Source organism: Caretta caretta, chromosome 16 (genome assembly GCF_965140235.1).
Source record: "Caretta caretta isolate rCarCar2 chromosome 16, rCarCar1.hap1, whole genome shotgun sequence".
NCBI classification, from domain to species: Eukaryota; Metazoa; Chordata; order Testudines; family Cheloniidae; genus Caretta; species Caretta caretta.
The window spans coordinates 2,709,814-2,735,456 of NC_134221.1; the positions used below are offsets into that span (position 1 = coordinate 2,709,814).

At 59.0% G+C, this 25,643-nt stretch overlaps 1 protein-coding gene across 1 annotated transcript in view; it reads left to right on the top strand.

Moving 5' to 3' along the window:
• Positions 1–295: 295 nt before the first annotated feature.
• The window catches only part of MAMDC4 (MAM domain containing 4), a 46,698-nt gene continuing 21,350 nt past the window's right edge, over positions 296–25,643 (top strand). Inside the window, exons 1-18 of the mRNA XM_075120586.1 lie at positions 296–416; positions 582–695; positions 1,372–1,545; positions 4,248–4,373; positions 7,283–7,428; positions 8,331–8,400; positions 9,145–9,273; positions 10,618–10,866; positions 13,609–13,709; positions 14,527–14,685; positions 16,843–16,933; positions 18,652–18,807; positions 19,838–19,966; positions 21,403–21,534; positions 22,052–22,182; positions 22,749–22,860; positions 24,180–24,296; positions 24,855–24,989. Coding sequence (XP_074976687.1) covers positions 296–416; positions 582–695; positions 1,372–1,545; positions 4,248–4,373; positions 7,283–7,428; positions 8,331–8,400; positions 9,145–9,273; positions 10,618–10,866; positions 13,609–13,709; positions 14,527–14,685; positions 16,843–16,933; positions 18,652–18,807; positions 19,838–19,966; positions 21,403–21,534; positions 22,052–22,182; positions 22,749–22,860; positions 24,180–24,296; positions 24,855–24,989 — 2,392 coding nt within the window. The remainder of the gene's footprint in view (positions 417–581; positions 696–1,371; positions 1,546–4,247; positions 4,374–7,282; positions 7,429–8,330; positions 8,401–9,144; positions 9,274–10,617; positions 10,867–13,608; positions 13,710–14,526; positions 14,686–16,842; positions 16,934–18,651; positions 18,808–19,837; positions 19,967–21,402; positions 21,535–22,051; positions 22,183–22,748; positions 22,861–24,179; positions 24,297–24,854; positions 24,990–25,643) is intronic.

The following is a 25,643-nucleotide window of genomic DNA, read 5'->3' on the forward strand; positions in this document are numbered from 1 at the left end:
CCCCCGACATCAGAAGTATTTTATGGTGTATTTGAGACATGCCACTGTAAGGCAGGAGAATCCAGAGCTCAAATGTAGCCTGTGGGTCTTCAAATCCAGATCCCAAGAGGCAAATGAGTTCCCACCCTCCTAGCCCCAAATGCTGATGGGGCAGATGTCTTAGCTCTTTTTCACCACATGGTGACTTTCACTGGGATTTTGCCTCCATTCATGTTTAACTCTCCAGCCCATGAATCATGGTAAATGACCTCCCCAAAAGCTACCATCTTCCTCCTGCAGCCACAGGCTGATGAGAATGAGAACCAAGCCAAACTACAGCCTAGCTGGAAAGGGCAGCTCTGCAATCTCCCCCGGCAGAATCCCCAGCCTAGCTCTGCAGGTGCTGGAGTGTTCAAAGGGGCATATGAACATCGCAGGTACAGAGGCTCCCCACCTGTCAGGCCCCCAAGCCTCAGGATTCACAACCTAGTGTCATGCACTGGCTGTAACCCCCTGCAGAGATGGCAGCCAGTGGCCAGGGACAGGCCTCAGTGCTGCCTGGGGCTGGCCCTCCTGATGCTGGCTTTTACCCTCTCTGGTAGCTTGGCCTCACCCTGGCATCCAGTCCATCTTCATCAACAGATGCAGCAGTCCTGCCCCGGGGGTGTGTGACTTTGTGTGCGACTGCAGGGACTGCTCCGATGAGAACCAGTGTGGTGAGTGCTGCCTCTGACTTCTGCTCTTTGGCTTCTGGCTGCTCTTTCCTGCATAGCAGTTTTCCTGGGATTAGCAATCTGCAGCCCAAGAGGCTCGGGTTCCCAGGGGTCCTTGACCCTGAACCTGCTCCAAGAGAAGAGTAGGGAACCAGGCAGGGTTGCCAATCCTCCAGGATTGGCCTGGAGTCTCCTGGAATCAGTATCCATCTCCCGGCGACTATTGAAAGGAATCCAGGAGATTTTAATAGGCTATTTTAAGAAAATTACATTATGTCATGTTGGGGAAAAAAACCCTCCCGGAATAGCTTCAGTCAGAGTTGGGAACCCTAGAACCAGGGCCCCACTGCATCACACAAGGATGGGCCAAAGGCCCTGAATGAGCGAAATGCGCTGCAGAGCTACGCAACTGTTGCTTTCCTGCTGGCTCTGCCTGGCACACAGGCCCCATGAGAGCCACCTCAAGCTATCCACATGCCACTTACCCACCCACCTAAGTACCCACTCTCCTCACCCATTCCACTCATCCCCCACTTCCCTACCCACTCCCCCAGGAATCCCTAAATGTCCGATGCTGCTGATTTATCACCAACAGAAACATCCTGGAATTTGCTACTCTCAGGAATGAGTGCTGCCCAGCCCTCATGAGCACTAATCACTCTCCTCTGCTTCCCGGCAGGTTATCACAAAGAATCAGTCACGCTGGGAACTCCCTTCACCTGCGATTTTGAAGAGGGCAACTGTGGATGGAAGGATGTGAGCACCTCTGCCTACAGATGGGTCACAGGCCGAGCCAGCATCGCCATGTGGGGGACAGGGCCCAGTGCCGATCACACCCGGGGCACTGATCTGGGTAACCGCACCACATTCCACTGGGTACATAAGAACATAAGAACGGCCAGACTGGGTCAGACCAAAGGTCCATCCAACCCAGTGTCCTGTCTGCCAACAGTGGCCAATGCCAGGTGCCCCAGAGGGAGTGAACCTAACAGGCAATGATCTAGTGATCTCTCTCCTGCCATCCATCTCCACCCTCTGACAAACAGAGGCTAGGGACACCATTCCTTACCCATCCTGGCTAATAGCCATTAATGGACTTAACCTCCATGAATTTATCCAGTTCTCTTTTAAACCCTGTTATAGTCCTAGCCTTCACAACCTCCTCAGGCAAGGAGTTCCACAGGTTGACTGCGCTGAGTGAACAAGAACTTCCTTTTATTTGTTTTAAACTGGCTGCCCATTAATTTCATTTGGTGGCCCCTAGTTCTTATATTATGGGAACAAGTAAATAGCTTGGGTAGCCAGTGGCTGCTCTCCTTACCGCTGCACTGGGGTATCAGAGCTGAAAAAATCTCCCTCCCTGCAGCAGCTGTACCTGACGAGTGTTTAGGGGTAGGGTGCACTGTGGTCTTCAGAACAGATCCACCTGTGATCAGCACACGGTGGCTCTTAGGGACTCCTTAGCCCTGTTGCTTTAAGGCTGGGATTATAAATGCACAAAAGCCAGGGTGTTACCTGCACCATACACTCTAGGGCACCCACCTTCACCATTCTGTGGGCTCAAGGTATAACCTGATTAATTTAGGCACCCCCACCCTTACCCAGTTCCTAATGCTCTGGGCGAAAGGCACCTACCCTTACCCAGTTCCTAGGGCTCAGGATGTAATCTTTTGTGGGTTTGCAGAGTCTTTTACCAGTGAAGGAGCCTTGCACAGTAATATTCTCTATTTATTAAGTTACCAAAACAGAACACACAGGCTAAGCAGACAGTGCTCCTCACTCCCAATAAGGCAGATGAACTTTTCCTGGTGGCCAGGCAGGATCAGGTCATTTGGAGCTAGAGCTTCTGCACAGTATGATTGGCAGGTGTTGAGGTCTGGCAGCTCTGATCCTGGGCTGTGTCCTGGAGTTGGGTGCTAAAGAACTTCCTTTTGGATCCCAGTTTATATAGTGAAACTTGAGTCCTGCTTAGCTCTACCGTCACCAACCATTGTAAACTGAAGTGTTATAAGACAGTATTTTTACCCATCCTAGCCCATTGTGAAACCATTCTTTACCCAATCAGACCCCAGCGCCTGAGTTGATTTAAATCTTGCAAAATTAGTTATGCCACAGACAGAAATGATCAAAGAACCAGACAGAGACCCTACAGATAAACAATAGAGAAGTGGGGCCCGTAAAGGCAAAACAATAGAAGTAGAGATTTCACAATCACAACTGTTGAGAAAAGAACAGGGGTACTTGTGGCACCTTAGAGATGAACAAATTTATTTGAGCATAAGCTTGCGTGGGCTACAGCTCACTTCATTGGATGCATCCACTGTTGAGAAGTGGTTCCTTGCCAGGCAGAACGCTGTCAAACAAAGTTTTCTTTAAACTTTTTAAGCTCTGTTTCTTGGTTGGTGGTGGTGGGCACTGTTAGGACAGAAGCACATTCTTCACAGCCGGATATGACATTGTTTTGATGTAATTTAGAGGGAATGTGAGGATGTGACTCTCTGCTTCTTAGCTCATGGCTGCGACTGTCCTACTGTGGCTGCTGCACCTTCCTGCAGAAAAAGGCCTCAGACCTCGCAAGGGAATTTGGGAGCCAGTTTCTTTATTAGCCAGTGCAAAGCTGCTGTGAACTACCCAAATGGGGGGCTTTTCCCATTCTCGGCCGGAGTAAAGGGCTACCCAGGATGTAGGGCACTGGGGAGTCTGGCCCTTGGAGTCCTGAAAGGCCCATCCAGTCACATGACTTCATGGCACTTAGACAGAATTTGGTATTTCTGTAGCTGGGCTTTGTCTTTATTCTTTAAGACACATGCTGGCTTTATGTCTGTCTATGCTGCAATAAAACACCTGGGGCTGGCCCAGGTCCACTGACTTGGGGTTGTGGGGCTATAAAATTGCAGCGTAGACATCCAGGCTTGGGCTGAAGCCCTGTCTCTGGGACCCTCCCCATTCACACCCCTGAGCGGCACAGCTTGGTTGATCTACATTTTAAATGTAGACCAGGCCTGAGAAAAGGACGAGGCATGATGGAGGTAGTCAGAGATGAGGAGGCCTGTGCAAGGAGCTGGCGTAAGTGGAGACGCAGAGAAGAAAGGGTGGGGGAAGGCTGCTCCAGGTGCCATGAGCTGCAGAGGAGACGGCTCTTTGCACAGCTAACAGTGACTCAGTTCTCAGGAGTATATGGAATCATGCAGTCAGATAAAACGGGGTAAATGCTGCCTCACGCTCTGGCAGTGCTGCACAGGAATGAGAACTGTTTTCACAGCTTGCATCCGATGAAGTGGGCTGTAGCTCACGAAAGCTTCTGCTCAAACAAATGGGTTAGTCTCTAAGGTGCCACAATCCTCCTGTTCTTTCTCCTGGGGGGGTATTCCTCCTGGTGGTCTGTGTTAGAGCCTAAGAACTAGAGCCCGGTTTGAGACTCCTGGTGAGAACACACGTGGTGTGGCAGTCGCGGTGGGTCTGTTTCTCGTGAAGTGGATCAGGGAAGGGAATGTGTCTGCTTCTCTGCCTTGCCCTTGCAATGTGAATACCCCTCCTGATGTATGCTCTCCCCAGGCTGGTACATGGCTGCAGAGATGCGCAGAAACACGTTTGCTGCCATCGCTAGGTTAAGGTCCCCTGTGATGCGACAAGCAGCAGCCACCTGTGAGATCAGAGCATGGTATCGCCTGTGGGAAACAGGTAAAGGTGCACCCACTGCACTGTCTGCTACAGCAGTGCTGCACTGCTGGGGGTTCACAGCCTCTCCTGCCCCTGACACAAGCACAGGGACAAGAGCTGTGCCTAGTGTTCAAAGAAGCACTGGAGGGGCCAGGGCAGCTGCAGAGGGTGGAGGCTGGGATGGGATCAGCTGGCCAGGACAATTGATGGGGTGGGGTTGCTCCCAGCAGGTTGATGTGCTATTGTCTGGTATAGGGAGGTGTGCACGCCTGTCCAAGACAGCTGGTACGGGACCCTTCTGGAGACAGGATCTGGGCTTGATGGAGCCCTATCTGATCCGATCTGGCAGTGCTTATAGTCCTTGTATAAATTGAATTGTCAATGTTTTAGCAGCTACTGAGCACCAGATACCATTGGTATTACTACTAAATAGCCCCTTGCCTTCCACTTGCCCATTTCCTTCTGAGGGTCCATAAGCATTTTACAGACATTTCTGAATCCTCTCAGTCTCCCTGTGATGTGGGGAATAATATAATCCCCATGTTATGGCTGGAGAAACCGAGGCACCGAAGCGGAAGGGATTTGCCCAACTTTACCCAGTGAGTCAATGGCAGAGCCAGGGACAGGGTCAGAATCTATCATACTCTGTCTGGGTCTCTAGAGGGCCACTGGACCGAGAGAGACCCTTCCAGCTGCCAGGCCACCAGAACTTGGTCCTTCTGGTGGAATTAAAGCAGAACCTTACTGAACTCAGGAGTCCTAGTTCCCAGTTGCCTAGAAACTGTAAAGCACAAGCCAGGCTGGCCTCGCACCCTGAGCAGCAGCATTCTGTGCTGCTGTGCAGAAGACTTGAGTGGGGGGCACCATGGTGCCCTAGCTAGGATGAGAGGATGGCACTGGTTGATGCTAGAAGAACATAAGAATGGCCCTACTGGGTCAGACCAAAGGTCCATCTAGCCCAGTATCCTGTCTGCTGACAGTGGTCAATGCCAAGTGCCCCAGAGGGAATGAACAGAACAGGGAGTCATCAAGTGATCCATCCCCTGTCACTCATTCCCAGATTCTGGCAAACAGAGGCTAGGGACACCATCTCTGTCCATCCTGGCTAACAGCCATTGATGGACCTATTCTCCATGAATTTATCTAGTTCTTTTTTGAACCCTGTTATAGTCTTGGCCTTCACAACATCCTCTGACAAGGAGTTCCACAGGTTGATTGTGTGTTGTGTGAAAAAATACTTCCTTTTGTTTGTTTTAAACCTGGTGCCTATTAATTTCATTTTGTGGCCCCTAGTTCTTGTGTTATGAGAAGGATTAAATAACATTTCTTTATTTATTTTCTCCACCCCAGTCATGATTTTATAGACCTCAATCATATCTCCCCTTAGTCGTCTCTTTTCCAAGATGAAAAGTCCCAGTCTTATTAATCTCTCCTCATATGGAAGCTGTTCCATACCCCTGATAATTTTTGTTGTCCTTTTCTGAACCTTTTCCAAGTCCAATAGATCTTTTTGAGACGGGGCGACCACATCTGCATGCAGTATTCAGGTTATAGGCATAGCATGGATTTATATAGAGGCAACATGATATTTTCTGTCTTATTATCTGTCCCTTTCTTAATGATTCCCAACATTCTGCCGCAGCACATTGAGTGGATGTTTTCAGAGAACTATCCACAGTGACTCCAAAATCTCTTTGTTGAGTGGTAACAGCTATTTTAGACCCCATCATTTTGTATGTATGGTTAGGATTATGTTTTCCAATGTGAATTACTTTGCATTTATCAACACTGAATTTCACCTGTCATTTTGTTGCCCAGTCACCCCGTTTTGAGAGAATTGGTGACTAGAGACTGGCATGTCATGCTGGGGCCAGTGGTGAGCTGGAGCCGGTTCGCACCAGCACCTGGAGTACCCAAGGGGAAAATTTGGTGGGTGCAGAGCACCCACTGGCAGCTCCCCGCCCCACCCCCGGCCCCAACTCACCTCACCTCTGCTCCGCCTCCTCCCCTGAACGCGCCACCCAGCTCTGCTTCTCCGCCCCCCCCCCCCCCGGCTTCCCGCGAATCAGCTGTTTGCGCAGAAAGCCGGGGCAGGCTGAGAAGCAGGTGCCGGCTTCCCGCTCAGGCCCAGGGAGGCAGAGCGGAGGTGAGCTCGGGTGTGGGGGGCACAAGGAGGGCCGCCCACGCCGCAGCAGGTAACCCGGGGGGGGGCCACAGGGAACCACTCCCTGCCCCAGCTCAGCTCCGCCACCCTCGGCCTGAGCGGGAAGCCGCGGCCTGCTTCTCAGCCCTCCCTGGCTTCCCGCCAAACAGCTGATTTGCGGGAAACCGGAGCGGGGTGGGGGGGCACGGAGAAGCAGAGCGGGACGGTGGGTTCAGGGGAGGAGGCGGAGCGGAGGTGAGCTGGGGCCGGGTGCGGGGGGCTGCCGGTGTGTGCTCTGCACCCACCAAATTTTCCCCGTGGGTGCTCCAGCCCCGGAGCACCCAGGGAGTCGGCGCCTAAGGCACCACTTTTGATGTGATCGGTGGGGGGAGCGGCCGCTCCCCCTGCTCCCCCCCCCAGCTACATTCCCCCGCCCCTAGGAGCCAGAGGGACCTGCTGGATGCTTCCTGGGAGCCGCCCCAGGTAAGCACCGCCGGGACTCCCCACCTTGCCCCCCGACAGGTGCCTCTGGCTCTTAGGGGTGGGGTGGGCACCCACTACGGTGGCCCACAAGATCCTCCTGCCCGGTTCTGGGGACAGTCAGGGGACAGGGGAGGGGGTTGGATGGGGCAGGGGTCCTGTGGGGGGGGTGGGCAACGACCCCCTCATGGGGTGAGGAGGGAACCCATTGTTAAGATTTTGGCAGCTCATCACTGGCTGGAGCACTCTTGGGGCGTCCAAGGCTGGAGGAGAGACCATGTGATCGTGTATCCTGGCTTGCTTGTAGGGCTTAACAAGACAGTGCAGCCGGCTCTGTGGGTGGAGCTGACATATGACAGTGAGACCATAACGCTGTGGCAGAGCCCTGAAAGCAGCATTTCTGCCTGGCAGGAGCTGGTTGCATACACAGGCCGGGTGCCAGGGGAGTTCCAGGTGAGAAACCAACCCTCAGCCTGCTCTGCGCCCCCTGGCAACAGCCTGAGCCAAGTTGGCAGAGCCTGAGCACATGCAGGCCTCCCATGCTAGCTAGGCGTGATGTGCTGATACATGGCCCTCCAATGTGTGGGGCGTGGGACACTGGCCTGTGGGGCAGCCCCACTCCTACCTCCCAGGGAAGCGCAGAGTTGCAAAGGCTGGGAAAGGGCTGGGTAGACATTGCAGCTGTGGCATGTGGTGGCCTGAGATAGGTCACATGGGAACCAGCCGGCTCTGGAGATCAGGGCACCGGTTCAATATTGGCCCACAGCATTAGCATAGAACCAGGCCTGACCGGACAGGCTCTAGACCGTCCACATGTGACAGGCTTGTGTCTACAGACCCCCTTTGAGAGGGGCTAGTGCTCATGTGTGATGGGCCCTGGACAGGGGGCATGCCCAGCAAATGCAAACTCTGCAACACCTGCTGCGGGGCTCTTGTCAGCCCTGGCTGGGGGAAAACAACCTCACAGTGGCTACTTGCCCCACCTGCGGGGGAAGAGCAGGCAGAATCATAGAATATCAGGGTTGGAAGGGACCACAGGAGATCATCTAGTCCAACCCCCTGCTCAAAGCAGGACCAATCCCCAATTTTTGCCCCAGATCCCTAAATGGTCCTCTCAAGGATTGAACTCACAACCCTGGGTTTAGCAGGCCAATGCTCCAACCCCTGAGCTATCCCTCCCGCCCAGAAGTCTCTCCCCCTCCCCATTCTCACAGGAGGGGAGGGGGAAGAGGGAGCAGAAGGAACCCAGAGGCTGTGGGTGGTCAGGCTGTGCCAGTCATGCCCACTCCTTGGGCCGTGTCAGTTGTCCTGGTGCCTAGGCTGTGCCCACACCGGGGTTTCTCTTCTCTTGGCAGATAACCCTCTCCTCGCAGCAGAGCTCCTTGCAGCTGGACGACGTGGAGTTCAGGAGCTGTGGCTTGCCACGTAAGGCAGCATGCCCCCCCCTCGCACCTGCCTCTACCCGGGGTGCTGCGCTTGGCTGTGGAGTCAGGAGGGAGCCAGTGCAAAGCCCCCAGATGCTTTCCTTATTCCTTTAGCCTCCCCCAACTTCCCTCGGCACGCCCAGGGCAGGACAGAGCCCCGGTCCAGAGCACATGACCCCCTCGGAGGGGCTGCTGCTGCGTGGGAAAGCGGGCACTCTCGCTGCACTGTGGCCAGCTACTTCCACCCCCCTGGCTGGCTGTTGATGTTGTGGATTCTCTGGGACCCCTGAGCTGGGCAAAGGGGTCAGAGGAAGTGAGCGCGCCACTGGCTGGAGAGGGCCCATTGCGGCTCAGTGGGCCCAAGCCTGTGCCCAGAGCTTACGTGTGACCAGAGCCAACAGTGTCCCTGGGGCTGCACATTGTGCCCGCTCCGACACCCGTAATGCACTTGAGCCAGAGCCCCAGTCACCTACGCTGTGCTGGCTACACAGTCCCACTGCCCCTCTTCTCAGCCAGCTGGGCCCAGCTGCCCCGGCCACGGACCCGCAGCAAGGGTTAAGTCCAGCTAGCAGCGTTCAGCTCTTCCCAACCCTCACAGCCTCATGCCCCCTCAACTCCCCGGGAGGCCCCAAGCACTACCAGCCTGCCACGCCCAGGCCATCCCTGGGGAGTGGGCACCAGCCCTGCAAAGCTGGGATTTGCCCTATCTCTCTGAGCGACTTAACCCTTTCCTGCCTGCACTCAGCGCCCCTGAGCCTAGTGTGTGGCTGGGAGGAGAGGATCTGCAGCCGTGGATCATGTGTGCAGCAGGATCAGCTCTGTGATGGCACCGACAACTGCGGGGATCTGTCAGACGAATCCACCACAGAGTGCAGTGAGTGTTCCCGGGCAGGAGGGAGCTCAGCACCAGCTGTCGGGGCAGGACAGCGGGCAGCATTCCTGGGCTGGAGAGCACCGGCCACCAGAGTTTGTAGAGTGGGCAGCATTCCCAGGCTGGAGACCAGCAGCCATCAGGGGCCCTAGAGCAGGCAGCGTTCCCAGGCCAGAGAGCGCTGAGCACCAGCTGCCAGGGCTGGAGAGTGGGCAGCGTTGGTGGGCCGGGGAGCACTGGCCTCCAGGGGCCCGAGAGCCGTGATGCTGTTAAATCCAGACAGGAACCACAGAGTGTATGTGTGTTGGAGTCAGAGGTGGACTTTCCCAGTCCACCCTGGGGAGCAGGCTAGGATTGCTGGGGGGCTCCATGCCTGAATGGCTCCCAAGAGCTCAGAGTTTGGCCAAATGTTGCCATGTGCCACCCTGCTGCATGAGCTGGGCTTGGGGGAGGTTTAGGTTGGATATTAGGAAAAACTTTTTCACTAGAAGGATGGTGAAGCACTGGAATGCGTTACCTAAGGAGGTGGTGGAATCTCCTTCCTTTGAGGTTTTTAAGGTCAGGCTTGAGAAAGCCCCGGCTGGGATGATTTAGGTGGACTGGTCCTGCTTTGAGCAGGGGGTTGGACTAGATACCTCCTGAGGTCCCTTCCAACCCTGATCTTCTATGATTCTGTGACTTGGGAACTTTGGCATTGCCTGGTTCCGGCTGGATGGGGAGGCGTTGAAGCAGCCTAACCCCACCTTCCAAGCCTGTATTTGCCGGGAACATCCCCCCAGGCCCAGAGCCCTGCTCCTAGGACCTAGGACCCCCAGCCACGCAGTTCTGGCTCCTCCTAGAAAGGGCGGTGCCACGTGTGCACACATACCCAGGCACCCCCAGCCAGCTTACTGGGTATCTCTGGCCTGGATGTGAGCCAGCCTAGCCTGAGTGGTTCTTGTATTGCCAGGCTCGGATCCCTGATCCTGAGCCTCTGCTCCCTTTGCAGGCTGCTCTAGACAACTCCCCGCTGTCCGCTGGGCATCCTGGTGAAAGCCCCAGGGGTGCTCGTATGGGCAGCGGAGTGGGTCTTCCCCCAGCTCTCCTGCCCGCCAGGGCTGGGGAACTGAGCCTGGTGCCACCTTCCACATTGCCCCCCATGCCACTGAGTACCGGCTGTTCTCACACACCCCTTCAGCGGGAAGAGGGCAGCACCCTGTGTGCGCATGCAAGAGAGAGCAATCACCATGAAGGGGATAATGAAGGGAGACTCCAGCCCTGGGGATGCCCTGCAGAGCCCTCCTGCCGGGTGGTGAGGGGAACCCCCATGTGGTGTCACCCCTATTGCCAACTCCTTTCTCCTTCCAGGATCTTTCACCCTCTGTTCCTTTGAGACGGGCTGGTGTGACTGGGTCACTGCGCCCGATTACCCGACCTGGGTCAGGAACACAAGCCTCCACCTCGCGCCTGCAGCCCGCACCCCCACACGGGACCACAGCAGCAACAGCAGGACAGGTACCTCTGCAACCCACTTAGGGCTGCTGGGTCGCCCGCCCCCGCGCTGGGCCCCTCCTGTCAGGAGAGGGAAGCAGAGTCCAGGATGCACCAGGGGCCTGGGCTGCTAAGGGGCTGGGTGGTTTTCTGTGTGTGTCTAGGGCTGAATAGATGCCAGAGTCTGACCCTGTTCCCTGCCCCCCGGAATGCTGCTGCCTGGAGTGGTGTGTGGGGCCAGGTAACGCTCTCTGGAGAGGCCAGGGAGAAGCAGCTGGCAGATCCCGCCCATTCCTGTCCCATCCTGGTCATCAGGTCACTGTGACTTTAGGATTGGCTCAGCTCTGCTCTTACTGCTGTGAGGACTCCATGCAGAGGGCGGGTTTGGATTTCCCTGGAATATTTCCTGCCCTAGCCCTGGCCTGGCACAAGGCAAGCCCGTTCACTACTACAGCTCCGAGCTCAAGACAAGCTGATGCTTTGCTTGCTCAGTTATTCAGTCACGGAACAGGGCCCAGGCTGGTTCTTAGGGCTCATGGAATCACACCCATGCTAGGGGCAGGTTCCACACTGGCTGCCTTTACTACCTTGATTATGGGTGTTCCCACAACGTACCGCGGGCCCTCTGGGATGGCTGGATGGAGCAGGCTCCAAAGCCGTGTCTTAGACCCCTCTGCTGGTGGTTCTGGGTAAGGGGACAGCCATAATGTCCTCCTGGAAAGCAAGCTCTGTGGTTACTGGAAGGCACTGCCAAGAAAATAGAGCATAACAAATGTTAAACATTAACCCCCTGCCAACACACCTGGGACAGGCTGGGACCTCTGAGCCCTTGGGGAGGAGATAAAAGCAACCTCACCTTACTGTTCCCATCGAGGATGAACTGTTCCCTCTGACACAGCACATCAGAGTGACCTTTGAGTCTGACAGTGTCTCCCCAAACACCCGTCCCCGAGTTCCGGCTCAAAGCTGCTCTCCTGCGTCAGTACATTCTGACATGGCGCTCGGTGTGCCCATGCACAGCAAGAGGTGTCTCTGCCCCCGCCAGCACAGAAGGGGGGCGTTGGGAGAGAAGTCCTAAGTCACTGTCCTAGCCACCCTGCCACTCTGCTCCGTCCTTAGCTCGCTAGTTTCTTTGACTGTTGGGTTTTTCAGTTGTCACAGGTACATTCTGATGTGCTCGTGTCTGTTTCAAACAGGGTCTTTGTTCCAGGGGTGGGTGATGGCATCAGAAGTCCCCAAGTTAAAGTAGCTCTCTTTGGCCTTCAGACCTTTATGCAAGCAAAATCTTACCAGATCTTTGTCTTCCTTCCTGCAGTCAACCCCCTTTGCGTCTTGTTTGCCTTGCTGGAGAGTGCCTTCCATGCCCACTGGGGAGCATGCTAGTGAAACACCAGTGAGCAGTTCACCATGGGAACTGGCTTGTGCAGGGAAGGTCACAAAATTAAAAACCAAATGTGCAAGTGCATGGAGGGGGCCCTAGTCTGCAAAGGTGTCTGCTGTTTGAGGCGGGGGCACTGGCAAAGCTGGGGGCCTCGCCCCAGGTGGCAGATTTCTCTCTATAGTATTTGCCTCTCTTCATCCTTCTTGCTGGGGACTCTTTCTGGGAGGCGGAGTTACTGGACAGGTCTAACAACAATCCCTAGCTCACATGGAGCGCTAGTCAGCAGGACATCTCAGCTCCAGGGGGTGCTGTCATTAGCCCCATTCTACAGCTGGGGAAGCTGAGCCACAGAGCAGGGAAGTGACTTTCCCATGGTCCCCCTAGAGCACACATCCCATTCCAGTACTTTGCCCACTAGGCCACACTGCCCCCTCTACCCCCGGCAGGTACAGCATGGTGCATGCCCAGTAACATATGGGGCCTGGGTATAAAGCCAGCCTGGGGGGCTGTACTGAATATGTTCTTAGGGTTGCCAACCCTCCTGGTCTGCCCTGGCGCCCCGCTGCTCTCAGAAGCGGCCAGCACGTCCCTGAGGCCCCTGGAGGGTGGGCAAGGGGGGTCTCTGCATGCTGCCCCCGCCCCTAGTGCCGACTCTGCAGCTCCCATTGGCCAGAAACTGCGGCCAATGGGAACTGTGGGGGGGTGCCAACAGGCAGGGTCAGTGCACAGAGCCCCCTGCCCCCCCACCCCTCCCCCGGGGACGCAGGGATGTTGTGGCTGCTTCTGGGAGCAGTTCACGGACGGGACAGTGCGTGGAGCTCCCTGGCCCCACTTACCTCGTTGGCAGCGCAGCGGGGCTAAGGCAGTTCCCGGCCAATGGGAGCTGCGGAGTCGGCGCTCGGGATGCAGGCAGCACACAGAGATCCCTGCCCTCCCACTGCCAGGGGCCGCAGAGTTGTGCTGGCCGCTTCCGGGAATGGTGCGGGGCCAGGGCAAGCAGGACCCTGTCTTAGTCCCACTGCACCACTGACCGGGAGCTGCCTGAGGTAAGTGCTACCTGGCCGGAGCCTGCACCCCTCACCCCATCCCACACCCCAACCCCCTGCCCTAGCCTGGAGCCTCCTCCTGCACCCAAACTCCCACCCAGAGCCCACAACCCTCATTCACTCCCACACCCCAACCCCCTGCCCCAGTCCGGAGCCCCCTCCTGCACCCCAAACTCCTGCCCCAGGCATAGCCAGGAGCCCCCTCCCACACTCTGAACCCCTCGGTCCCAGCCCAGAGCCCACACCCCTGCCCACACCCCCGCCTGCACCTCAACTCCCTGCCCCAGCCTACTGAAAGTGAGTGAGGGTGGGGGAGAGCGAGCGACGGAGGGAGCGGTGATGGAATGAGCAGAGCGGGGCCTCGGAGAAGGGGAGGGCATGGGGCAGGGCAAGGGTGGTTAGACAGTTGGCATCCCAACGTGTGCTGCTGATCTCCCGTAGGCTTTTTCCTCTACATCAGTACCGGCCCACAGGACCTGAGCAGCGGTGCGGCCAGACTGATTAGTCCAGTTTTCCAAGCAACCAAGACCAGCAGCTGCTCTGTAAGTCACCCCTGGGCTACCCGGCTGTCAGTCTCCTCTTGGCTTTGCCTGGCCAGGGAAGGATGGCTGACATCTTGGGAGTGGCTCCTACGCAGTGTCTAGGGACTGCAGGCAGGGCCCCTCTTTACCCACACGCACCTCACCCTCTGGGGGCTGCTGCTGGGGAGAACCAGCCCTTCAAGGCTTGCTGGAAACCACTGAACTCTAAAGGCGCCACTGGGCTTTGTGTTTGCCCAAGGCAGCTAGGGTGTTTCCATCCAGCTGGTGCTCAGCTCCTGGCAGCTCCCAGCTAAGCAGCAAAGGGAAGGGCTGGGCATGAGCTGCATGAGGTGGGTATTTTATGGGAGCCTCAGCAGATCATTAGGCTTAAAATTCCTAAGCTCTGGATTTCATTGAGTCAAAGAGAGCCCTGGGCACCACCCCATTGGGCAGGAGGGACATTGACCTGCTCACCAGCCAGTCAGGATTCTCCAGCGCTAGGCACGTTCAGGAAGTTTGGGTGCTGATTGGCTGGTGAGGGTTGTGCTGTAGGCTGAACAGCATCTCCTAGGATCTTTCGGTGAGGAGAGCATGGTCCGGAGCCAGGCAGAGCTGCGGGGCACACTCCAGCCAGCACCCAGATAAACCAGGGGCTCTTCTGCAGCTGCCCTGCACTCCTCATGCCACCTCTGCTTTGGGCTTAGTGGCTGAGCCAAAACCATGCTGGAGCCGAGGGCCTCCTTCCTGGCTGGTTGCTCCTGGGCATGCAGGGATTGAGCCTGGCACTGAGTGGCAGGGCTTGACAGAGTTATTATCTGTGTGCTTGTTCCGGGTCCAGCTCGTGTTCTACTCCCACCTCTACGACTCGGCCACCGGCAGCCTCAACATCTACTACCAAACCAACTCCGTCACGCAGCTCATGCACGCGAGGGCTGGGGACCTGGGCGATTACTGGTTCAGGGGGAAAGTGGACTTCAATGTGACCGAGAACTTCCAGGTGGGCAGCAAACCCTTCTGGTGCCACCGTGGGGGCTGGGCCAGCACAGGGCGCCAGGCCCATCTCTTGCCATGGAGCAGCAAGGCAATGTGGGTTTTAAGCCAGGACCCAGTAGGCTCGTGACATGGCACAAAGCCACCCGCTCAGAAGGGGCAAAGGGGAGAATGGGCATGAGCGGCCTCATCCCCTCGGAGCCGCTAGAGGGGTCCCTCCCAGGAAGGGGTGGGGCAGCATGGGGCATGTCCCTGCCCAGGAGATAAGTTTCTTGGGGATCACAGGGGCTTTCAGGCTCCAAGGATGCCAATTCAGCCCTGTTCCCAGCCTGACCCTGCATCCCCATAACCTCATTGCTCATCAACTTCTGAAGTCACACTATGACCGTGCCCCAATGAGCCAGGCCTTGGCCAGCCATGCCCCAGTGCAGGGGGCACAGGACATGGGGAGAGTTCCCACCTGCCATGCTCCACAGCCATGGACAGGACATAGGGTCCCCTGCCGTGCCTCACACACCCCAGCCAGGAAGGCGGATTAAAGAGCTGGACCAGCACTAAGAATTGGGTGCTGCAGCCGAGCTGCCCTAGGGGAATGAATTATACCCTGTACATTGACCCACCCCTCACACCCTCTACCCCCCACTAGGGTGACCAGACAGCAAGAGTGAACAATTGGGATGGGGGTGGGGGGTAATAGGAGCCTATATAAGAAAAAGACCCCAAAATCGGGACTGTCCCTATAAAATTGGGGCATCTGGTCACCCTACCCCCTACGCACTGACACCCTCCACATGTACACACTGACCCACCACCATCACAGCCTAAACACTGACCCACCTCTACCCCCGCTACACACTGACCCACCCTCATCACACAGCCTAAACACTGACCCACCTCCATACCCTACACACTGACCCACCACCATCACACAGCCTAAACACTGACCCACCTCTACCCCCCCTTCACATTGACCCATCAACATCACACAGCCTAAACACTGACCCACCTCTACCCCCCCTACACACTGACCCACCACCATCACACAGCCTAAACACTGACCCACCTCTACCCCCGCTACACACTGACCCACCCTCATCACACAGCCTAAACACTGACCCACCTCCATACCCTACACACTGACCCACCACCATCACACAGCATAAACACTGACCCACCTCTACCCCCCCTTCACATTGACCCATCAACATCACACAGCCTAAACACTGACCCACCTCTACCCCCCCTACACACTGACCCACCACCATCACACAGCCTAAACACTGACCCACCTCTATCCTCCCTACACACTGACCCACCATCGTCACACAGCCTAAACACTGACCCCCTCCATACCCTACACATTGACCCATCAACATCACACAGCCTAAACACTGACCCACCTCTACCCCCCCTTCACATTGACCCATCAACATCACACAGCCTAAACACTGACCCACCTCTACCCCCCCTACACACTGACCCACCACCATCACACAGCCTAAACACTGACCCACCTCTACCCCCGCTACACACTGACCCACCCTCATCACACAGCCTAAACACTGACCCACCTCCATACCCTACACACTGACCCACCACCATCACACAGCCTAAACACTGACCCACCTCTACCCCCCCTTCACATTGACCCATCAACATCACACAGCCTAAACACTGACCCACCTCTACCCCCCCTTCACATTGACCCATCAACATCACACAGCCTAAACACTGACCCACCTCTACCCCCCCTACACACTGACCCACCATCGTCACACAGCCTAAACACTGACCCCCTCCATACCCTACACACAGACCTACCATCACATACACGTTCAATACACAGACCCACCTCACACCCCCATATGTCCCCCGCACCCACCCACATGCCCTGAAACCATCCCCATCTAAGCCAAGGTTCTCCAGGGAAACGAATCACGCTGGTATCGGTCTTGCATCACAACACACCATTTGCTTTCATTTGCCTATTAGGAGATGGCCCCTCCATCCTCTGTCTCGCAGCCTCTTGCAGTGCCGGCAGATACCCCTGGCTGGGACTCCATGGGGCAGGCCCCATTCCTGTGTGACATCTGGGGTGTCCTGCCTGGGGAGCAGGCGCTAGCCTGCTCCCTCATGTTACCCGCAGTTTGTTCTGTCCCTGCAGATCATTCTTGAGGGCATGATCGGAACAGGACAGAAAGGCACCATGGCCCTGGATGACTTGGTTCTATCCCCAGGCTGCATCCGGGCTGCAGGTGAGCCGCCAGACAGGTCTCTTTGCTCACCCTTTTCCAGCTGCTGGACTGGAGTTTTAACCTCAACTCCCTCTCCACGGGACTAATGGGCAGGGCAAGGTTAGTCCTGTCGCTGATGGCAGCTTCTTCAGGTCAACCTCAGCGCTGTGAGGTCATCCACTCCTGACTCCCTGCTCGCCATGCAGCACAGCATGGCGTAAAACCTATCTGTCTCTCTCTCCAGCTAGCCGTCTGCCTGCCCCATACAGCCCCTCTAGCTATAGCCCCAGACAAAGGCAGAGTAAGATTTCCTGGGGCCCTGGGTCAGAGCAAGTGGGTAGTCCCTCCAGACTCCAGCCACCTGCAGCCCCGCCTCTGTTCCGCCCCTTCTGCCTGTGGCCCCGCCCATAGCCACACCCCTTTCTGCCTCTTCCCCAGGGTCCTCCCCATTCCACCACCCCATTGCAGTCCCACAACCCCTTTTGCACCTTTCTGTTCCCTGCTCCCCCCCCCCACCCGCCACGTGGCCCCAAGACTGAGGAAGCTCTGTCTTTGCACCATGGCGCGGGGCGCAGCAGGGAGTGAGAGCTCCTCCAGTCCCAGGGTCACAACGGGGATCTGCGTGCTGGGGCTTCCCCCGCTACGCCACGCGCTTCTGTGGGGGACCAGGGTCGGGGCTCGGGGTCTTCTCCTGCTCGGGGGCTTCTGCCAGGGACAGGGTTGTGGGCCTCTGGGGGGAACTTCCCCCCCCCGGGGCTTCTGCTTGGGATGGGGTCAGACTGGGGCTGGGGGGGCCTTCCCCCATCCCGCAGCTTCTGCCAGGGATGGAGTTGTGGGCACTGCTTTTGGGGAGCGGGTGCGGGGCGCAGGGGTGCTGCTGTGGCAGAGCGGGGTCGAGGTGTGGGAGCTTTGCCCCCTCAGCAGCCAGAGCTCCAGGCTTCTGCTGCCCAGTGGCGGATTTTTTCTGGGAGCTCCCCAGGTGGCTGGGGCCCCTGGGCACAGGCCCCATCGGCCCAGTGGCTAATCCACCTGGCCTCAGGTCCCCGTCCCGGGCTCTGCCATGTTTATTCCCTCAGCCAACTTTGTTACAAACCAGGCAAGTGTCCCATCGACACACCCGGAAGCCAGGAAATCCTCCCCCGGCCCTTGTGGCCTACCCCTCCTGCTCCCCCTCCCCCAGCCCCCTCCTCCTCCTACTGCCACATGTGGGAAGCCTTTACAGGTACAGCGACTCCCCAGCTACCCATGGTGTACCAGGCGAGGCAGGCTGGGGAGAGCTGGGATGGGGGTGGGACTGTGGGGTGCGGTTCAGGGGGAGAAGCCCGGGGGAGGCCGGGGGGCTGGCAGGCACACGACTCAAGCCGTGTCCATGAGCCACCTGTGGTCTGGGCCACACTGGCTGGTCACATGGGGCAGGCTCTTCCACGGCTAGCAGTGCATGGCACAGGTGCCTAGTGGGACTTTTCCAGCAGTGTGTCATGAGGGGAGGTGGGGCTGGGCTGGGGAACAGAGGGGAAAGAGACTAGGCCTCTCCTGGAGTGACCCACACTCTGAAGAGCAGAGACCTTCCCCTCCGGTCTCTGCTCTCGGTAACGTTCCAGTGCGGCTTGTGCTAAGGAGACATCTGAGGGGCCTGCAGTGCCCCGGCTGGGTCTGTGTTTGCAGGCAGTTAGCTGAGCACTAGGGCCCAGTACAGCCCCTGCTGCCCCCTGACCTGCTGTCGCTCTCACCCTCTCCAGACAATCCGGTCATCACTCCCACGCCTTCCTCCACTGACCCCACCACGCCCTGCACCCCAGAGGAGTTCACCTGCGACAATAAGAAGTGCATCAGCGCAGAGCTGGCCTGCGACTTTACAGAGACGTGTGAAGACGGCTCCGATGAGAAGTATTGTGGTAAAGGATCACGCAGCAGCTGGCCTGGGTGGGAGAAAGCTCCATGGTGCTGTGATATTAACATGAGGTGCGGGACTGAGAGCACCAGCTAGAGCAGGCAGATTGTGGGCAGGGGCTGGGCACACACATTACCAATGCCGCTGAGTCCTCACCTGTGCCCCGCTGCCATCCCAGCCCTGGGATCCCTGCACACACCACTCTGCCAACGCCCCTGAGTCCTCACCTCCTGCCCTGCTGCCATCCAAGCCTGTTCTACCCTCCCAGCCTCGGATTTCCTCCCTACTCACATCTCTGGATCGTGCAGTGCTTTTGTGCTTCTGAATCTGGTCAGTAAGGACAGTGCTCAGCCCACTCGGCAGACTGGCACTCTGCAGTGACAGCTGGGGCTTTGACACCAGCACTTTGACACTCTGCATTTCCAAACCCTGGCTCCTCGCCTGGCTCGCCAAACCCTAGTGCTGCTGTTTTACACTAAGCAGATGGAAATGCCCAGAAGCCTGCTCAGAATCAGGGCCCCATTGTGCTAGATTCTCTGCAGACACAGAGATAAATTCGATCCAGCCCAGAGAACTGTCAGGCCAGGAACCCTCCCTTTGGAAAGTCACCTGGGCATCACAGGTAGCCACATGAATGCCTATTGGACACGCCTGGGGGCCTAGCTCTGGTCACGTGAGTGAAGCCCAGGTACAAGGAGCGGGCATGCTGCGGCACAGTGGGGGGAGGAGAGGAAACCTCAGCCCAGGGGAGTCAGGCAGGCCCAGGGCACCTACCCAGCAAGGCCATCCAGAGCTCCCCAGGCTCCCTGGGTCCACGGGGCTCAGGGTAATGCGCTGGCTTGTCTAGCCAAGGCCGTAGGGCATGTCTCCAGCTGCCCCGCCGGTGCTGATGGTTGTGGGCACAGACGGCTGCAGCAGCGCGCGCCTTCAGGCCAGGAGCAGGCAGGGCTCTTGGCACCGCCTGGGGAGAGGCTTCGCTCTCCCGGGGGCTGCAGGGGCCCAGGCGAGGCTTGTGAAAACTTGGTGTGTTCCAGGGACATCGACCTTCGAGGCTGGGGCTAGGGGCTGGAAGGACAGCAGTGTGGGCCAGCTGCAGTGGGTGAGGGAGAAAGCCAGCAAGGGCTTACTGCCTGGGGCAGACCACACCACCAACACCTCCACAGGTGAGGCCACCCGCAGGGAGACCCCTGCCCCCTACGCTTCCATCGGTGAGACCCCCACTCCCATCACCCCACAGGGGAGACCTACCTACCCCCTAACCCGCCCTATAGGGGACAGTGGGGGAGGGGAGGGGTGGCAGGCGGCGCCTGGGGGCAGTGGGGGAGGGGAAGGTGGCAGGCGGTGCTTGGGGGCAGTGGGGGAGGGGAGGGCGGGCAGGCGGGGTCTGGGGGCAGTGGGGGAGGGGAGGGCGGGCAGGCGGGGTCTGGGGGCAGTGGGGGAGGGACCTGGGGGCAGTGGGGGAGGGGAGGGCGGGCAGGCGGGGTCTGGGGGCAGTGGGGGAGGGGCCTGGGGGCAGTGGAGGAGGGGAGGGCGGGCAGGCGGGGTCTGGGGGCAGTGGGGGAGGGGCCTGGGGGCAGTGGAGGAGGGGAGGGCGGGCAGGCGGGGTTTGGGGGCAGTGGGGGAGGGGAGGGCGGGCAGGCGGTGCTTGGGGGCAGTGGGGGAGGGGAGAGGTGGCAGGCGGTGCTTGGGGGCAGTGGGGGAGGGGAGGGCGGGCAGGCGGGGTTTGGGGGCAGTGGGGGAGGGCGGGCAGGCGGGGTCTGGGGGCAGTGGGGGAGGGGCCTGGGGGCAGTGGAGGAGGGGAGGGCGGGCAGGCGGGGTCTGGGGGCAGTGGGGGAGGGGCCTGGGGGCAGTGGGGGAGGGGAGGGGTGGCAGGCGGGGTCTGGGGGCAGTGGGGGAGGGGTCTGGGGGCAGTGGGGGAGGGGAGGGGTGGCAGGCGGGGTCTGGGGGCAGTGGGGGAGGGGCCTGGGGGCAGTGGAGGAGGGGAGGGCGGGCAGGCGGGGTCTGGGGGCAGTGGAGGAGGGGCCTGGGGGCAGTGGGGGAGGGGAGGGCGGGCAGACGGGGTCTGGGGGCAGTGGGGGAGGGGCCTGGGGGCAGTGGAGGAGGGGAGGGCGGGCAGGCGGGGTTTGGGGGCAGTGGGGGAGGGGAGGGCGGGCAGGCGGGGTTTGGGGGCAGTGGGGGAGGGGAGGGCAGGCAGGCGGGGTCTGGGGGCAGTGGGGGAGGGCGGGCAGACGGGGTCTGGGGGCAGTGGGGGAGGGGCCTGGGGGCAGTGGGGGAGGGGAGGGCGGGCAGGCGGGGTCTGGGGGCAGTGGGGGAGGGACCTGGGGGCAGTGGGGGAGGGGAGGGCGGGCAGGCGGGGTCTGGGGGCAGTGGGGGAGGGGTCTGGGGGCAGTGGGGGAGGGGAGGGGTGGCAGGCGGGGTCTGGGGGCAGTGGGGGAGGGGCCTGGGGGCAGTGGGGGAGGGGAGGGCGGGCAGGCGGGGTCTGGGGGCAGTGGGGGAGGGGCCTGGGGGCAGTGGGGGAGGGGAGGGGTGGCAGGCGGGGTCTGGGGGCAGTGGGGGAGGGGTGACCATTCCCCTGCTGTGGCCTGTGTTTCCTGCCTAGGGAGTTACCTGGGCGTGGAGTCGGCTCCAGGCCAGATGGTGTCGGTGGCAAGGGCTCGCACCCCCCTTCTGGGCCCCTCGGGCCTGGCCTGCTCCGTGGAGATGCACTGCTGGCTGCACAGCGACCCCCAAGGTACCCGCACTCGCTGCCCCCCAGCCGGGCTGCACTCAGCTCTCCAGCGCAGAGGGGGGGTCCTATGCCCCGTCCCCCACAATATGCCCCGGTGGTAGAACTCCTGGCGGGGCCTTAGGTGCTGACTATGGGCCAACAGGCTCCTCCCGGTGCTGCAGGGGGAGGAGGCAGCCATGTTCTGCCGATTTGCCCCAGGGAAGAGGTTTCTCTGAGCCCCACCTGGAGCCTGGCCCCATCTTCCCATCCCCATCCCCAGGCAGTGCAGACCCAGCCTCCCTGCTGGACGTGACCCCTCCCCGCATCAGAGCGGCAAGGAGTCACCGGAGGGTCCCTGCAGTCCTCCAGCCCTGCCAGGCAATGAGCTTGGCTGCTGACTCGGATCCCGCTGCCTGACACAGCTGCTGGTACTGGGCCCTGCCATGCTGGGTGGGCTCCCAAGGAGGCTGCCGGGCCGGCGGCTAGGGCCAGTGTCTCAGAGCCAGCGGCTGCCCTGCCATCCCCCCTCTCCCTTTGCTAGGGTTCATTGCGCTCGGCATCGTGGATCATGCCCTGGGGACACACAGGCTGGCCTGGCACATGCAGGACAACGGCAGCGCGGAGTGGAAACACGTCACCGTTCCTCTTGGGGAGAGACCCAGACCCTTCCAGGTGGGCAAAACAGCCTGAAAACACCCATCTTGGGCCTTGTGGGTGCTCCGAGGGCGTCCCCAGCACATGCAGGCAGCTTGGGCACCGTCTTGGGTCAGTGCTGCAGCCCCAAGAACAAAGTACAGAGCCAGGAGCAAACCCCGGAGGTTGCCTGGGGTGAGGGGACCGGCTGGTCGGGGGCCAGGGGTGGAACAGGAGCCCTTCATGTCTCAGTGCTGACTCCAATCTAGCCAGGGAGGCAGTGCCCAGACTCAGCCCCAGCCAATCTCCATCCTGGGGAGACATAGGCAGGGGTCTCAGCAATGATTGGCTTCTTGCTGTCAGCAGCCAAGGGCTGAATGGGCCCCACAGAGGGAGCTCCTCTCTTGCTCCCAGGGGAGGCCCCTGCAGGTTGGTATGTGAGGGGGCCACTGCCCATCCACCACCAGGCTACCACACAGCACCTCTCACCTTTGTGCTGAATTTTCACAGAGACTTCTGGGCCCCTAGTGTCTGGAGGGGACTGTGGGGCGAGGATGGGGGGTGTGTGCAGCCATGGCTCTTACCAGGGCTGCTGTCCCCCTCAGCTGGAGCTGATCGCCCTGGTGAATCTGCGTGGCCCCGTAGTGCAGAGTGCTGCTGTGGACGATGTTGCATTTGTGAACTGCGACCCCCGCTTTACCCCTCCAGATGCCTCAGGTACGTCTCTCCCTGGGGCACCACAGGGAAACGGGAATCGGACACTTACCAACTTCTGCCACTGGGGTCCTGCTCTGCTGCTGGCCCAGGATGGGTAGACTCACCAGCCCTGACCCATTCATGCTCCAGGGCTTGGTTCCAGACGGTGCCAAGTGTAGGATTTGCTCTTTTTCATGGGTTAGTTACTACCACTGTGTGAAGAGCAGGTTAACAACAGGCTGTGGCTGGAGGTGCCCTACACTGGCATGGTATTGAATTTCGTGCACAGGGACTCCACCATCCTGTATGCTGCCCGTGTTGGGCGCCGAGTTGAGGTGGGTGATGAAGGTGCAGGGCGTCTACGTGCTCATCCAAGAGCCAGTGATCGCTGCCCCCTGCAGCCTCCCTTGCCCTTCTTCCAGGTTTGCTCCTCATCCCCTGGGGACTGTGGGGACAGCCCATGCCAGCAGACAGTAGGGAAGCAGCTGCCACCTGGCTGGCCAGCAGAGCTGTCCTTGCAAAAGGTTGGGGACCAGTGGTATCAATGGGAGTTAGGCACCTAAATAATTTTGAAGATCTAGGCCCAGGAGTATAGTCCCAGCACCAGAACCTCACCCTGTCAGATTCACATTCCTAGTGCCCATGCAGGGGATGATGCTGAGAGTGTCTCCAGAACCACGGGAGCAGAAGGACTGGGAACCCTGGATACCCTTTCTTCTAATCACTGCCCAAGTGGCCTTCCTTCCTGCAGCCACCATGTGCCCTCTGGGCTACTCCCCGCCCTCCAGGGGGTGATCCAGATTCCCCATGCCTGCCAAGTGCTCAAGGCTCCCATCAAAGGGGCAGGGAAGGGCATCAGGAGCCAGCAGGGACTGGAGCTTGCTCTTCTTCTTCCCGGGCAGAGAGAAGGGCATGAGGGATCCACCTCCTTCCATCTGGAGAGCTCAGAGCAAGGAGCTCACCCCAACTCCAGATTGAGAAACTGAGGCACGGGCACATTTAAGTGATTTACCCAGGGTCACACAGTGAAGCAATAGCAGAACTGGGACAGAGCCCAGGAGTCCTGACTCCCAGTTTGCTTGCTCTGACCACTCAACATCACACCCTTTCAGAGTACAGTAGAGAACCTAGGAACAGAATTTCCTGCTCCTTTGCTCTGGCCACTAGACCTAAGAGTTCTTTGAAATTAGTGGGGTTGGGGTGGACTATAGCAGCTGTAACGTGGCTCTGATGTGGGGCTGAGCCAGGAGTGAGGAGTTTGGTTGCAGGATGGCGGCCCCCTGGCCCCTGCCCCAGTGTCTGACTTCATTCACAACTTGGCCTTTCCTCTCTCTGCACAGAGCTGTCTTGCAACTTTGAGATGGGGCTCTGCGGCTGGTACCAGGATCAGAGCGATGATTTTGAGTGGGTGCGAGGCACAGGGCTGGGGCTGGGCTCTGACCACACCACCGGCACAGGTGGGTCCTGCTGGGGAGCCGGAGGGCTTGCCTCAGAAACTCCTTGGCTATGGGGTGTACAGGGCAGGTTAAGCAGCAGGGTTGGGGCCCTCCTCCAGGGCCTACCCTGTAGAGCTGGTCTCAGAGCTGCACTCAGCTGGGGCTCTGGGATCCATTCCAAACTCAGCCCAAAGAAGGCGAGCTGAGGGCCAGGAACTTTAGAAGGCAAAGCTGGGCCCCTAGTTGTGGAGTGCAGGGGGGCATGCCTGGGCTCGGGCCCCAGGCTGGGCTGTGGGGCAAGGCAAGGGATCTGGTAGTGAGCAAGCAGAGTTCTTCTGGGAGAGGCTGGGTTTGCTTCTGTCTGCTGCCTTTCCAGCTCTCAGGGGTTGCTGATACACCTGGGCTGGGGTAAGGGCCTGGCCAAGATCTTGGTGAGGCTGGTGTGATGGGGCTTGGCCTGTAGCTGTAGCAAGCTGGGGCTGTGTTTGCAGGGAGGGCTGGGCTCGTGTCTGTAGATACCTGCCTGCCCTTGTTCCTGCTGCTCCAGCTCTCACCGTGGGCTGTGTTTGCTTCTGAAAGGCTATTTCTTGTCCGTGGATCTCTCCGCCCAAAGTACCTGGGCCCTGAGCGCACGTCTCATCACCTACCCCCAGGACCCTCCCACTAGAGAGCAGTGTCTCTCGTTCTGGTACCGCCTGGATGGCCCTCAGAGTGGTAAGTCGCACCCTGCTAGGGCTTCCAGGGCCCATTATCTGTGGGGCAGGAGAAACAGATCCTTCCCCATCTCCTCCAGGAAGGTGCCAGTTGACATGCCTGGCATTGGCATTCAACAGAAGGCACCTCTGGCAAGGACACACCTGGGCACTGCCCAGGAGGCCATGGTGAGGGGTGTGGGTGTGAGCCAAGGCCTGGAGTTGTGTTGCAGAGAGGGACATGTCCCTGCTGTGTGGGTCACCCTGGTGCTCACCCTTCCGGGGGTGAGGTCCCAACTGTGTGGGTCACGCAGTGCAGGTTGGGAGAGAGAGTTCCCCAGCACGAGGAGCCTCTCTCCCATCCTGGCTCCCTCCCTTTCCTAGTGCCCCCAAAGAAGGACAGACGCCTGCCCTCCCTGCCTCAGCCCTACCAAGACTCCTTCCCACAGGCCCCTTGCTCACTGGCCTGGGGTGGCTGTTTTACAGGGACCCAGCACTTGGGGTGCAAGGCCAGCTTTAGGTCCCGAGAACCACAGGTTCCATTCTCATCTGCTCAGCCCAGCGTCTGCCCCTTCCGGGGCGATGAACTGAGTGCCAGGCATGTTTCTCTTTGGGGACGTAAAACCCAGGCTCCTGTATGCTCTGCCAATGCAGATCCCTGGTCACTTTCCAGCAG